The sequence below is a fragment of the Schistocerca gregaria genome, chromosome 7 (genome assembly GCF_023897955.1).
Source record: "Schistocerca gregaria isolate iqSchGreg1 chromosome 7, iqSchGreg1.2, whole genome shotgun sequence".
In the NCBI taxonomy this organism is placed as follows: Eukaryota; Metazoa; Arthropoda; class Insecta; order Orthoptera; family Acrididae; genus Schistocerca; species Schistocerca gregaria.
The window spans coordinates 493,027,771-493,043,435 of record NC_064926.1 but is presented as its reverse complement, the minus strand read 5'-3'; the positions used below and the strand labels follow the sequence as shown (position 1 = coordinate 493,043,435).

Genomic DNA, 15,665 nt, shown 5'->3' with positions numbered 1-15,665 from the left:
GTGTATGTAAATATCATGAAATTCTGAGGTGTTATTTGCCAAAATTTTGCAAAACAATTAGGGTGGGTATGTAAGGATACTAGCTTGTCAGCCAGTGATCTAGCAGCAGACACTAGTTGGCCATCCTTAGCTTCTAGAACTTCCTGACAGACAGGGTATGGTCGTGTCAGACCAACAACTTATGACAGTAGCAAAGGTGTGAAGCAGTAGCAGAGTGAGGTCGGTGGAGTGAACATGTAATGAAAAAGTTATGTGTCAGAAACTCTTGAAATTTAATTAAAAAATGTTTAATAGTCCACTGTGGAAAATATTTCGTTGCAATAGAAATATTGGGATCAACAGAAGCGTCTGATTCCATCTGCCTGCTATGACCTGTGATGTAACTATGTTGTGTTTCGTAACATCATTGAGGTGCAGCATATTTGAAAAACATTTGAAATAGATTGTGTTTACACAAAGCATATTGGAATAAGCAGTGGCACACTTTAATGTAAGATGTTTACATTTTTGAAATGTTTAAGAGTGATGATAGTACAGCACTAGACTGATTTTTTTTGTCTTGACATTGAGTTATCTTAATGTCATTTGCTATTGGCTACTGATTTATTTTCAGTTTTGAAATTGTTAGTTCATTGTGTTGTTAAGGTCTCCTGCCCCCCCCCTCCCCCCCCCCTCCCCCCGCTTCTTGATACTGTCAAGGAGGTTCTCCTTGGGTATTATGTATGGATCTTACAATGGGATTTATTAGTAGTTTGTTGGTTGCTGCTGTGGGCAAGAATACTCCATCTAGAACTAAATTCCTCCCATTGTATGGCCTCTTGGTAAACTGTGTGAAGTGTCAACAGTGTGTGGAATTTATGATATAGTGCAAAGTATGTGCTTTTCAAACCATGGACTCATGTATGTGGCAGTGTTTTCAGTAATGATTATTTTGGGTTTACCATGCAAAATCCACATCTGTGATACATTATTTGTAAACTGAAAGTGGAAAGGGGGTGGGATGGGGATTGGTGGTAGGGGGGGGGGGGGTTGAGGAGGGAAGGAAAGGACAGAAAATGGAAGGGAAGGGATTGCTGATTTCATCTGCATTTGGACATTACACAGAATCAGGGGGGATGAGTGAAAGTGAGTACCAGACAGGGATTGAAACCCTGAATCTCCTGCTTTTTAGGCAGGTGCATTAACCACTCTGCCATCTGGGACACACCATTATTGCAGACTATCTCGGCACACCTCACAGCTGACCCACAGTCCCACTGAGCATCCCCTGTCCATTTCATCCATGCTTGCTACTCTGAGATTGCCTCAGGATGTCAGATGGATGTACTTGCACATCCACACTGAAGAATGTGGATCCATTGCCCATCTGGGTGAATCAATTATATGAATGTGTGGTGCCTTTTCTTGTCTGAAAGCACCAACACAATGCATTCATATAACTGATTCACCTAGATGGGCAATGGACCTACCTTCTTCAGTGGGGATACTCAAGTATGTCTGACCTGTCTTCCTTCTATCATGTAGCACTTTTTTGAAAACATTGACAGCAGTTATTTTAAATGATAGTTGCTCTTGAGAATGGCCCACATCTAAAATATGTTACCAGTATTATCCCACACTTACTTATCTCCCAGTCTGTGAACAGTATTTTATTACAGAACACAGAAATTCGATATTCACACTTCTCTTGCAGTACACTCTACACAAACTATGAAGTAGAGATAAAAAATTCCTTCTATTTTTGTACCCAGTCAACTTCTTGTTACTGCGTCTGGAGAGCCATTGTGTGTGTGTCTGCATTTTATGTTTGTATTTGTGTACTTGTAGTTAATATTTCAAAAGGGATCCCTATAGTAACTGAAAAATGAAAATAAAACATAACCACAGCTTTTAGGCACAGTATTTATATTAACATTTCTCATTTTAAAAAATCCATAATCTAACATTTTGTATTCCATAAAATAACAGTTTTTATATGAAAACATTGTCAACTGTTATGACACATCTTGCTGGCAACATATTTACAATATTCACAATATGCCCTATCAACACATTTCAGGTCTGTAAATTGTTTGATGCCTTCTGATGACAGCACAATTAAAAATATTGATTACAAGTTATACAAGTCGTGGAACTTTTTTAACGCACATACACTTTGTAGCAGATGTTCTTACATCTTAGCTGCTTCCACAGCATTACATATTGTACAGCTAAACTTATTCATTTAGTTTACAATTATTCCTACTTCTTATTATTAAAAATGGACTGAAATGGCAAGCAAACTGAAAACTGCTACATAATTAAGAGTACAGTGAAACATTATAATTTTAATTGATTTTTTATGCTGTTGAGGTTCATAAACAACTCCATTGCTTCAGAAGTGATATGTTTAACTGTCACTTCAACATCACCACAAGAGGAACTAACTTTTTTTGTTCCTATCAAGGGAGTAAGAAGCCAACAATTTCTGTTGTCAAGTAAAACCTCATCTAATTCCAAATGAAAGAAGCAAATAAATACCAACAATAAGTGAGACAGGATCTGGCTGTGTTCTCACTAACCATTTAAACAGGAGCAATGCTGACAGACACACACATCAGAAAATGCTGTGTCTGGGGGAAGAAAAGAAAATGAACAGGGAAAAGAGAGAGTAATATGTACAGCTGCTGTAGTTAGGAAGATGTGGAATAAATCCTGAACCATGAAAGTGACAAAACCCTTTTCTTTTTCAACTAAAAATTCTAAATAAAGCATCATCCCACTATTATGAATGTAATGAAATGTATTTTGTCTTTTTTATATTTCAGATAACTCAATATGAATGAGGTGCAAAATAATATCCTGTAATTACATTGCAAACAGTGCATACAGAAAATATCTGATGTGTTTCAAAGTATGTTTTCTGATAAGCAGTTGAAATTAATGAATGCTTATATAAGGTTAATTTCTTCAATGCTTTCAGTATTTTAAGCATGTATATTGACATAGCTAATTTGTGTGTTAGTCAGATCACACATCAAAACTATATCAATAAACCAAATGATAACAGAAAAAATCCAGACATATTATACTGCTATTGAGATTAGTGAAGCACTTGTCACGAAATGACTGAGAGTTTAACATATAGGGAAAGCTTTCTGGTAAGCTAATTTCCTTACACATTAGGAACATCTTATCATTGTGTTGCACAGACAGAAATTAATAAAATAACGAAAAAAGCCTGAGAAGGACACAATTAATGCTATGAGAATAGTCACCCACTCACCATACAGATGACGTGTTGAGCAGCAAATTTGGACATAACGTAGGTATTGAATACTTCAGCTCAACTTTAGAAGTTCAAAAGCTGAGTTACAGTGATCAGTACCTTGCATATTCTGTTTGATACTCAATACTTCTATATTATTATGACAACTCCTTTTTTACATATCATATGTAAATTATATAGGTTTATGAGCACATGTTTCTTGACTTGCAGTGAAGAGAAATGAGGATTGTAAAATGGAAAGAGTTCCCTCCATCTCGATGTTCACTGTCTGTAACTCATTGTGAAGGGCACAGCCAAGAGAACATTTCATTCTGCTGTCAATCATTGACAATTAGTACCTATGAGATGGCATAGATAACTAAAAATTTCTTATTTTATATACCAGATATGCTAGTACTGACTATGTGGACACAGCTGAGATGTAAAACATCTGTTATCACTGGTAAGTTATATATGTATACATTTTTCTTTTAAATATGAAGCTTGAAACATAAATACAGAGCTGTATGCAGGCATTTTCTTTTTCTTTCCTTTAAAATAAAGCCTTTTACAACATTGAACAAATATGATTACTAGTGGAACAGAATCAGTTTGTTCAAATGATACATACTATCTAGCAGAGAACTAATGCTTTCAGTGAAACAGCAACATTGGGTACCATTTCACTGCAGCTGCTTTTGCATAAACAGAGTTCAATAACATTTGTATTCATTTTTTAAACACTTGCTCAGCAGTAATGAATTTCTATTCATATTCCTCATTTCACACTATAAATCCAGAAAATGGAAGTGAATTTGTTTGTCACAACTTTGTTAATGAAATATGGAACTAAAATACTAGCAGCAATAAAAATACTTTTTGTGGCTAACATCTATGTCAGTCTTTGCATATATCAGATGTTAATTAAATTTACACAGGAGAACATGGCTTTCTTAAAAACTGTGCACTTTTCACATAGAGATTTTGTCTTTGTTATGGAAATTGACACTGTGTTTACAGCCTCAACATCTGATGAGCGTAACAACAAATTTTTACTAAATTGAGATTTACTTGCAAGTGGGTAATCATTGAACTTATTTCCAAGCCCTTTTCAATGCAAGTTTGAAGAAAATTATTTTGCATGACTTACAAATACACTTCCATTTAATTAGAGGTATCCTTCAATGAATCAGTATATCCCAAAAATATTTTATTTCCTCTCCAGTACTTCAAGGGCTACTTTTTTTTATAAATGCAATAGTGGATAAATTTTATACGAAAAGGAAAGACGGCGTAAAACTTCACAGTATTTTTTTAACTATTGTTTCTTGTACTGACACTAATATTCAACTTGCTTTGTATGAATCCTCTTAATGTCTGATATGCCAAGTATGCTCCATTATAATAAAAACTACTTAACAATATTCTATGTACATAACTATATATATTCTCTTATTTACACTCCACATTATAAGTAATACAACTTTAGCATAATTTTGTATTAAGTTAGTATAAATATATGGTTTCTAATACTTACAGTTATTAATTTTTTACATTGGTCTTTTATGAACAATATTTGTCTGTAATATGCATCCAGATATCTAGTTGCAAAAACAGATATTTGAACAATCTTTTATGAAGGAAAAAAGTGAGAAAATAAATTAGTACCATACATGTAACGCAAACCACATCTTTCAGTCAAATCATTTTAACAATTACTCCAAGCTCCCTCAGAGTAATGCAGCAATCAACATGAGATTAACTAAAAAATCGCCTCAAACTATACATCAAATTTTAACACATTTCTGAGGAAAATAATTATTACAATAAAGGTTTTACTTAATTTCACAGTTTATCATTTTTCAATGAAGTTGCACAGTGAGGAACAAAAAGTATACTTTTCAGTCTCCAAAGCCAAAAAACAATTTTGTTAGAGAGCAGTAATTTCTTGATAAATCACAATAAAACTTTATTATTTGGAAGAATCTCTATGAAAATTACAGTAACTGGAATAATATTCAGAAAAGTTTTTAAAGTATTTTAGATAGCTGAGAAGAAGTCAGTCCATTAGTGATGTCACAAGTTATTTTTAATAATTTCTATTTCATTCTTACATAGCACCTTTTCTAAGATTATCATTTAACAACTATTTTTTCTTTTCTTGTAAAGATATGCATTTATAATATTTTGTGTAGTTATATTTGAAAAATTTAAAAAAATAAATTTTAATGTTTTATCTGGTTTGGAATAAGAATCTTGAAAAATAGTAACTACACATAATTGGTGTTTTATTCTGAATTACTCAGCAGAAACTTACCTTCTATATTTCTAATCTGCATATATCCCTTCTAGCCTAAAAGATTTAATAGCACAAGCAATTAATTTTATTTCATGCGAGAGACAAAGCTCTTTAACTAGTCAAGTTCAATGAAAGAGCCATTCAAAATACTATTCCGTTATTATGACATTACAATTAATTTATTCTGCCTAAAATTTGTCAAAGATTCAACATTTTAATGGCTATTTTTGCAGTACTCTAACTGATTTCAAAATAAATGTATTTTTATACAGCTCTGAGTATGACTCAATTTAACAAATCTATTATTACTAAAATAAATCTTTTTTATGATAGCCACACCACATCAGAATATGATTACAGGAAATATTTAACATGTTCCACATTCCTGGGCTGGCATTCTTATTTATTTATGTGTGTTCCTCAACTTGAATAACAAGTAAATTTAAATAGGCTGAGGAAGTAACCATTTAAGAAGATGGCATCACTTATGGAAGGCTTCTTGTATAAAAATTGCAATTGCTGAGAATAGTTATGACATATTAGTTCTGTTATCACACTTAAACAGTATTCAACACTGTTAATGCTTTTCACACTTCTCATTCACTTAGGATACTCACTCATATCACTCAACTGAAATATGCTCATGAAAATAAACATTAGCCATTGTCAAGGCCATAAATATCATCACAATTGTTATCAAGGGCACAAAAGTTTTGTGTTGCTGTCCATTAACACACTCTCCTTGAATTTTCACATAATCATTCAGAACAGTTAGTGCATTATAGTCATTTGAGCAGGTAGAAAATGGCACAGAAAACGTCTCTGTTTCATTAATAGTAAATGAATAATGTTACTTGTGGAATGAGGACAGTAGCTCTCCTGGTTTTCAATAAATAATGTAATTGCAACAGAAGTACTCTTTTCACTTGACAGTCTGCTCCATTGATTGTTATATGTTCTTAAAGTGCCTGTAGTGAAAATTACTCGCAAGAAATTAGGTCTTGCTTACAAGTACTCCCAGAAGAAATCTTAATTATGATTAGATTACTGTGCTGTGTGGTATACACTTAAATTCATTAAATATATTGCTAATGCAAACAGCTTGTATTAAATCTCAGTACTAGGACATTACACGAAACTTCAAAAAATATTACATAAAACGGTTCTCATGGTTTACACATACTGTAAATAAAAAATTATAATGGACAACGCCCTAGGTGATAAGAATGTGCAGACATTGGAACCTGCAACTTCTATTTTAATTGTGTCAAAATATTACTTGAAGTTATATTTCTCATGTTCATAACAATCTTACTTATGGAAACCAGTATTTGAACATTTTTCCAGATTTGTATTTAAAATAATAATGGAAACAGTAAAATCCATAGTGTTGCACAATGCTTTCATCATACCTTGCTAAGCAGTGTTATGCAACAACTCTGAATACTAAGGCACAATGTATGTGATTGATATGAAGATGATGATAAATATATACACTTGGTGCACAGTTACACGATACAAAGAGCTCTAATGAATAAAATGTAGTTATCTTAATAACAGGAATCATTATGATTATTACAGTCCATATGCATGTAAGAGTAAAACTGTGGTGTAAATTGGAAACAGTGATGTTGCAAAGAGGACGTTCAGTCTCTAGATTACATGATAACGTCAGAAATAAGGAAGGAGCAATACAGTAAAGTCAGAGACAGAACAATAAATAAGCTTCACCCAATTAATAACAATGTATAATGAGAAACTAGCAGCAATTATACTAAAATATAAACTTCAACCTATTTGATGAATCATTACAAATGGCAGAAATAAAATTAACCAGCTGAGGTGTGAAAGGTGTGGCAAGAGGAAGTCACATACCAAGAGCAATGAATGTAATTAGTATATTCTGTAGGGCTAAGTATTACCCACAAGAATTACTATTTACTACTTAATCACCATTTGTTTAAGTCCATTTATAGTGTTCAGTTGGAAGAATTATTGGCAGTTACTACTCTGGGGACAGTGTCTTACAAGCATATCATTTGAATCATGATACTTCAGCCTGTAACTTCCAACAGATATAACAGCATTCTTCTTTAACAATCTTATGATCTCTGGGTCAAAAAATAATTGAAGAAGAAGAATAACAACAAAATTGATCAAAGTAGGCCTAGGTGGTACACATTTTCACCAGAATATAAGATGTTTTGCTGAAGTCTTTCCTTGCTTACTAATTCTGTAGTATGAAAGGAAGAGAGAGACCAGCACTTCATGTCTCTGGAGTAAGTATTGATATTTAAGGAATAACTATATAAACATAAATTCAGTTCTAGGCTAGAAATTTGTAATTGTAGTAAAGATAATAAAACGTGGAAATTAAAGGGAAAAAATATATGGATATCTTGCAGCATAATGCAACAAGTATAAAATAACATGCTGCAGAGAAACAGGAAAAATGACTACCAGGGTACAGGATTACTATGAACAAAAAATATAAATTGAAAAACATTGGAAAAAATAAAATTCTAGCCCACGTGATGTCAAATCAATAACATGAGATAAAGTGTTGGTGCTTTCATGTGGACGAAACACAAAGCCTTACTGTTGTAAAACTCATTAATTATAACAGAATAGGCAAAAAGAGAGAATTTCTTGTGTCTAGTGTGTGGTGCAGAAACCACGGCAGAGTAGTACCGAGTTGTTACTTAAGCTATTTCTTGTAGACTGTTACATATAAAATAATGAGTAATTTTTCTTACATTTATAGTGTTAATTTACATTTCAGCATGTACATACAAAATGTATATTTACCTTATTTTAACTTGAAATTCCTTTATAACAGCACTTTTGTACTCGTTTTAGCTTCTTTGTATGATACTCAGTCCCACACTGTTATACGAATATAATGGATAGTCACAAATTAATCTGCACAAATGGTAGTTCAGTATCTCACAAATAATTACCATTTGCTGTAACTTAAAACATATATACATTTTGTATTAATGACACTTGACAAGTTCTGCAAGTTTGCAGTAATAAGGATAAGGGCCTACGTTTGAAAAATTAACACAGAGAGTAGCTTGTAAGTTCACCATTGCTGAGTATTTGCTTCATTAGGAGCAGACTGTATATCACAAATAAATTTCATTTGCAATCTCAGGAGAACCAAATAGGAAGAAAACAGGCACACGAGAGTTGTCATCCTCTCAGCTGGTCGAAGGGGCACTCGGTGCAGGCGGCGTGGGCACGAGGTGTGGTGTGCGGCTGCTGATGGGAGGTACGATAGGGCTCGGAGGCCATGGGTTGGGCACACTGCGCGAGTGTGGTAGTGACAGCGGTGCCGGCCCCAGTAGGAGGGGGGTGGCCGGGGCAGCCGCGGGCTGCGCCGAGAGTGCGGACTCGGGGTGGAGGAAGTTGCGTCGTTGTTCCTGCCGTTCAGAGTGCTGCGTGAGGCACCGGGCTAGAGTCTCGGGCAGTGATTCCAACTGCTCCTGGATAGCTGTTAGTTTGTCCTCCAAATTGGACAAACGCTCCTCCAGTGCATCTTGCCTTCCACTCATATCCGATACAATCTCGTAGACAGTGTTTTGTGTCTGTAACACAATATATGACAAACCATGTACAAACTTTAAGCACAAATAACTTGTTTAAAATATTGTTACAATTAAAAATCTCTTACTCATAAGGACGGGCAGGTTAAGATCACTGTAATTTAATTAGATCGCAGAATCTTTCAGTGACTGAAAGGCACACTGATACTAATTATAAGCAAAATTTTTGTATAAATATGTACATTCTTCTACCAGAAATGAGATAAAAAAGGGAGTCCCATGTCAATTGCCTTACTGCCTTTCATTTTCTCTTCTATTTTCCAAACTCTACAGGTGCATATGAAGGGATGTTTTGTACCCACAGCTTGCAATATACTAGCAATACATGAATATATATATCTCTGTGTGTGTTTGGAACTTACGTGTGCTCAACAGTGAGGTTATCAGCAACCTTACACTCATTAAATCAAACAATGTAAAATAGTAAAAGTAGTTATATATGAGATTAAAACACAAGTAAAATGACAAAGGAGGTAAAAGAAAGGCACTGGAAAATGTAACAGGCTGACCACAGAAGAAATATACGTGAGCCAGTTCAAAAAATGGTTCAAATGGCTCTGAGCACTATGGGACTTAACATCTATGGTCATCAGTCCCCTAGAACATAGAACTACTTAAACCTAACTAACCTAAGGACATCACACAACACCCAGCCATAGAGCCAGTTACCCTGTTAACACATTAAAACCATCTTCCTACACACTTAGGAAAAATATTGGACAATTCACAAAATTATAAAACTCTAAACACATTCATTTGAACATTACTTAAAATAGTGGGCAGATCCATTAAAAATCTGCTGCAACCCACTGGAAAGAAAATAAAATCCAGTTCAATAAAATGTGGCACATTGTAATCTGTACACCACAAGCACCACACATTGAAGAGTCCTCTCACCAGAACAAGAAGGCAAGTGTCATAGGGTTGTGGCCTATTCAGAGAAGTAAGGAGGACCTCATCCCATTGACATGGCTGGAAGGAGGTACACTGTGGCCACATTGTGTGATTCACTAGACAAAGTTTGCTGTCTGTCACTTCCAGCCACTCATCCTCCCACTGACACCAGACTTCGGATCTCAACAGCAAGACTATAGCAAGCAGGGCAGTGGCACACTGGAATAAATGAGGATTATGACATGCCTTCTTGGCTGCTAGATCCACCGTTTCATTCCCCACAATACACATGTTTTCTGGAACTCAGCAGAAATATACCTTCTTTCCCAGCCATTCTTGTTGGAGGAGGACATCCGGGATGTTCTGGACTACTTTGTCTACTGGGTACAAACATCGTATAGAGTGCAGGACACTCAGAGAACTGGAATCGATAAGAAATTTAGCATTGGAACAACATTTCATTTGCTCCAGTGCCCGCAAGATGACATATAATTATGCATCAAAGACAGTAAAGTCTTCAGGTAATTGGACCTTGAGGACACAATCCAGTAAAACAATAAAGCAAGCAACTGTGGCACCCTGTTTGGACCCATCCATAGAGTCACATTAAAAACAGGAGGAAAATCACTCTAGGCCTCCACAGTAACTAGGGAAGCAGATGGTTAAAACTCTGAATTTGAGGTTGTACTTCTCCCCACCAAGTGACTCCAGCACCAGTGCACACAGATCCCAAATGGCATTGTGGCTTGTGGACAAATGGTTCAAATGGCTCTGAGCACTAGGGGACTTAACTGCTGTGGTCATCAGTCCCCTAGAACTTAGAACTACTTAAACCTAACTAACCTAAGGACATCACACACTTCCACGCCCGAGGCAGGATGTGAACCTGCGACCATAGCGGTCACATGGTTTCAGACTGTAGCACTTAGAACCGCTTGGCCACACCAGCCGGCACTTGTGGACAGTTAAGGCATTTCAGAGGTGGATGAGTAACGGTATGATATGTGGGCGAATTCGGAGCTGCAAGGAACTTGCACGCCTGACACACGATGAGGAGCTGCCAGATGATGAGTGGTGGCTCCCCAGCCTCAGCACAGAGACTAACCATGGGATTGGTTCTATAGGCAGCTGAATCCCCTGATGGTGGAGTGTCAATGATCTTCAAATAAGAAGCTGATCCATACACTGTGCACCCATAGTTGAGCCAAAAATGCATGAAAGTCCCATTAAACTTGAGCAGACACACCCTGTCTGCTCCCTAAGACCTGTGGCTAAAGCATTTTATGATGTTCAGTGCGTTGAGAGTTCAGACTTTCAGGTCTCTCAGACGAGGCAACTGCACCAATTTGGAGAAAAAATGAGGCCCTGAAACTCTACCGTGACTCTAAAATGTAGGATGGTGTCCCACATATCCAAGTCAGGTAGATGAAAAATATGACAAGATCAATTAAAATGTGTGCGCATGCCCCCCCCCCCCCCCCCCCCAAACACACACTTACCTGTAGAAAACTGAAAACCCATCTTTGCAGCCCACTCCTCTAACCTTACAACACTGCCCTGAGTGACACCATTCTCCCACTCAAAACTATATGACAGCGAGTCACCAACTCAGACCCTAAAAAAACTGCTGAGACAGGAAAGACCTTATGAAGATGGGGAGGCAGCCAAGAAAGCCCCACTGATAGAGTTGTATGAGAATACTATGTCTCAAAGTAATCATAGCCTTAATAATATTGAAGAATATGCTGATACAGGGTTCCCTTCTGAATAGCTGCATCTAGCAGGGTTAGATTGTTGACAGTGGTCTGAAATCTCCAGAATCCACACTGAGAGCACCTAACGAGTTCCCTGGTTTCTAACAACCAGACCACATGACACTTAACAATTCACTCCAGAGTCTTCCCTATACAGTTTGATAAGGTGATACTCATTTAGCTACTGCAACACTGTCAGCCATATAAAATTAAAAGATTCAAGGACGTTTCCTTTTGTGTTGGTGGAAAATGTCAAAGCACACAATATCTGATATGGTTGTGACTGGATGCAATGTTGTGTGCCTCAGACAGGCCTGATTCCAGCTCCCACATGGAGAAAGGGGAATTGTAGGCTTCAGAGCATTTGGATCCCTATTTTAACTGGCTCCTCTTGACAGTCACACGGTAGCAGTGACACGTCATATCCTGGCTGGAATGCACAGTAGTTTTTGCAAAAGTATCTTCCTGTGTCTGAGTGATGTCTCTGGGCGTCATTTGGAGATATCCCTGTTTCAATCCTGCTGCTATTGGTAAACAGCTGTACTGGAAATCCTCTAGATGGCTTCCCATACTATTGTAGGGCAAGTGGAACTGTTGATGGAGTTGAGAAACTCTTGGCATCACCTCTTTTTGCTCTCCTTAATTATGTTTCGAGCCTCGGCTTTTGCGAGTCGAAAGGATCTGAGGTGGTCTGCTATTGGGCAGCATTTAAACTGGTGAAGAGCCACATGCCTATCCTAGATTGCAGAATGGCACTCAGCAGTCCATGAGGCACAGATTGCCTCCTAGGACAGTTGACAGACTTGGGAACGGGTAAGTCAGCGGCATGTTGCATCACTTGTGTCATGTGGTCCACCCAACCCGGGATGCTGTTGTATTGTTTGAACACAGCCAGCTGGCTGAACAGTGTTCTGTTAGTGCTACTGACCATACTTTGGGTAGTGCTCTATCCAGTAGGTGAAGGCACAGTGGGAACTGGTCACTGGAATGAAGATCATCAATGACTCACCGAACACAGTCTGCGAGGACTGGAGAGCAGAAAGAGAGGTTGATGGCTGGGAATGTCCCAGGAGCAGTGCAGAAATGAGTGTGACTACACGTGTTGAAGATGTACAGCTCGTGAGATGTCAAGAGGCTCTCCAAAACCTGACCACAAGGGCAAGTAGAGGTCGAGCCCCACAAGACATGATGGGCATTGAAGTCTCCCAGGAGGAGAAATGGTCAGGGGAGTTGTTCTATAAGTTCTGTGACTGTCTCAGAGTCTACTGCATCTTGCAGAGGTAAATACAGCAAACAAACAGTGACTTTCTGACACATATTAATTTTAGCTGCAACTGCTTACAGGTCAGTAGCCAGGGGGAGAGCAGAGGAGGGGTGCGCATCAGTGACAAACACAGTGACCCCTCCCTTGGTTCTTTCCCCCAGTAGGTAATCCATGCAGTATAGGGTACAGCCCCATAGCACAAGGACATCAGTACCTTTAAAATGTGTTTCTTGTAAACACAAGCACAAGGGACACGCCTGTGCTAGGAGTTTCAGTTCCTCCACATGAGGGCTGAGCCCATTCATGTTCCACTGTAGTAAGGGAATCATTGCACTGGGGGCTGCCTGGATCTGAGGCATCTAGCTCCATGATGTCATCCTCATCCTTGAGACATATCAGAATGATGTCTGATGGTGCCTGGCACAGCTTTTGACTCGAACGTCATGATCCTTTCCCTGCACCCTGTCCATTTGAGGATAAGGGGGAACTGGGACATCGAGAGACACATTGCTTTTTGTGTGTCTTCTTGATGCTCACTGCAGTACTTTTGCTAGCATTTTCTGTAAATGCTTGGATTGCTTTATCCTTAAGCACTTTGCTTTGGCATGTACACATGCAAGTACAGTTGCTGGTGGTGAATAGCTGTACACTGGACGTCGTCTGCATCAAAGCATTGACCTCAGAGTTTTGCACCACAGAAGCACAAAAAGTGGTGAAGACAGGGTGTTCCATCACCTTATATTACGTTTTGGCTTCTGCATAGTGGATCCACTTGGTCACTTTCAGTTCCTGAAGTTTTCATTCCTCTACAAAAGCAGAGCAGCCTTGGCTCCAGACTAGGTGTCTCCAGGAGCAGTTAACGCAGACTGCTGGAGATGGACAGTCATTCCCAGCTTCATGGGTTGCCTTTCCATGTTTCCCTCAGGTTGCTTCACCCCCACAACTCAGCTTTGTGTGACCAATAGTCTGGCACTTGTAGGATCATATAGGATTAGGTATCTAAGATCCCCATTCCCTGCGACACATAACATTTCACTGCCATGCTGCAGAGTGGTCACTGAAGAATGCCCAGAGCTTATGGTGACTGCCGGTGCTTACCAGCCCCCAGCTCAGGAACCTGGGGTTGCCAAGCCGATATTCAGCAAATGGATTCTGAGTCCTGAGGGGATTTATGTTGGCCATACTATAGCTTTTGTGCTGGGTGATGAGTGTACCTGTTTTATTTGCCACAGTTAACAGTCGGGACTTTCACATTTGAGTCTTTCTTCTTCCGCTTATGTGTGTACCCCATGGTTGTGCAGGGTCGGCATGGTTAGGAATGGATTTGGCAATGTTACTGTGAACGGGTGGCCGGATACCCTTCCTGCCGCCACCCCATACCCTGTGGGATGGAATTAGTACCCCAGCTATCTGGTCTAGTGTAATCCATGGAATAGTGGGAACGTGTTCAGATTTCTGTGAGCTGTATAACTGAGGCGGGACATGGGGACCAGCCCAGGATTCACCTAGGGGGATGTGGAAAACTGCCTAAAAACCACATCCAGGCTGGCCGGCACACCAGCCCTCGTCATTAATCCAGTGGGCAGATTTGATCTGGGGCCAGTGCACCTACACGAGTCCAGGAAGCAGTGCATTAGCGCTCACGGGAAAGCTGGCAGGTGACTTTCACATTTGAGTGTCTTACTTATATTCACTGCACAGTATAATGCTTTGTCAGTCCTCTTATTAATCTTTTTCTGTACATAATCGAACAATTTTACAAATATTTTACAGTGTATAATTGTAACAACTTCAGTAGTAGCAACATATTTTGCTACCTGAGTCGATACCTGAATGTTACCACTTAACAGCATAAAACACGAAACAAAAGTTGTACTTTTGTCATCAATAAAATAATAAAATTTATATCATATTTAAAATATCAGTATCAATAGCAACTGTAAAAGGCAGAAACAGACAACAAATTAGCCATTAAAAAATCGTCTGTACTGGTGTAGTACTTATTAAGAAGTTAGAGTTTAAGAATTGCTTTGAAATATGTAATATTCTGTTTTGTTTTAATATTGACATGAGCACTGCTGCTTGCAGTGTGGTGTACAAGTTAACATCACTGGATGGAATACTGTGGGTCACTCATTCAGATTCATTAACCAGAAATTATTTGTTATTTATTTTTATCATTTCCAGAAGATTCCCAAATGCTGTAATGTTTGCATATTCTGGAATATTTGATGTTTGTATAAACAGCAGCACTCTCCATCCAGGAGACAGTTCTGTTCTGGCTGTAATCAGATGTTCATAATATACGTACTTTCGGTGTTTTGTCCACTGTGGGCTCATTGTCATCATTGAGGATATCCCCAGTCAGGGCCCTTGAGTTTAGACACCACCCAACCTAGATTCACAGACTTCTTTAGTGCCACTAAAACCAACTTTGCCTCCGCTATTTGGTCAGAAGTCTCCATGTTCCCTTGGAGGCACCCCACAATCCTGGAGTGACTCATGTGGCTTCCACTGAGCTTTGTCCCACCTTAGACTTCTGCAGGGGTACCTATGGGCATCGGTTCACCATAACTCCCAATGGCAGGTCATCTGGACC

At 38.3% G+C, this 15,665-nt stretch overlaps 1 protein-coding gene across 1 annotated transcript in view; it reads right to left on the bottom strand.

Annotated features, from left to right (window-relative positions):
- Positions 1–15,665, bottom strand: part of LOC126281356 (small conductance calcium-activated potassium channel protein) — a 1,755,063-nt gene that overhangs the window by 12,876 nt on the left and 1,726,522 nt on the right. The window contains exon 11 of the mRNA XM_049980265.1: positions 5,395–9,136. Coding sequence (XP_049836222.1) covers positions 8,750–9,136 — 387 coding nt within the window. The 3' untranslated portion in view covers positions 5,395–8,749. The remainder of the gene's footprint in view (positions 1–5,394; positions 9,137–15,665) is intronic.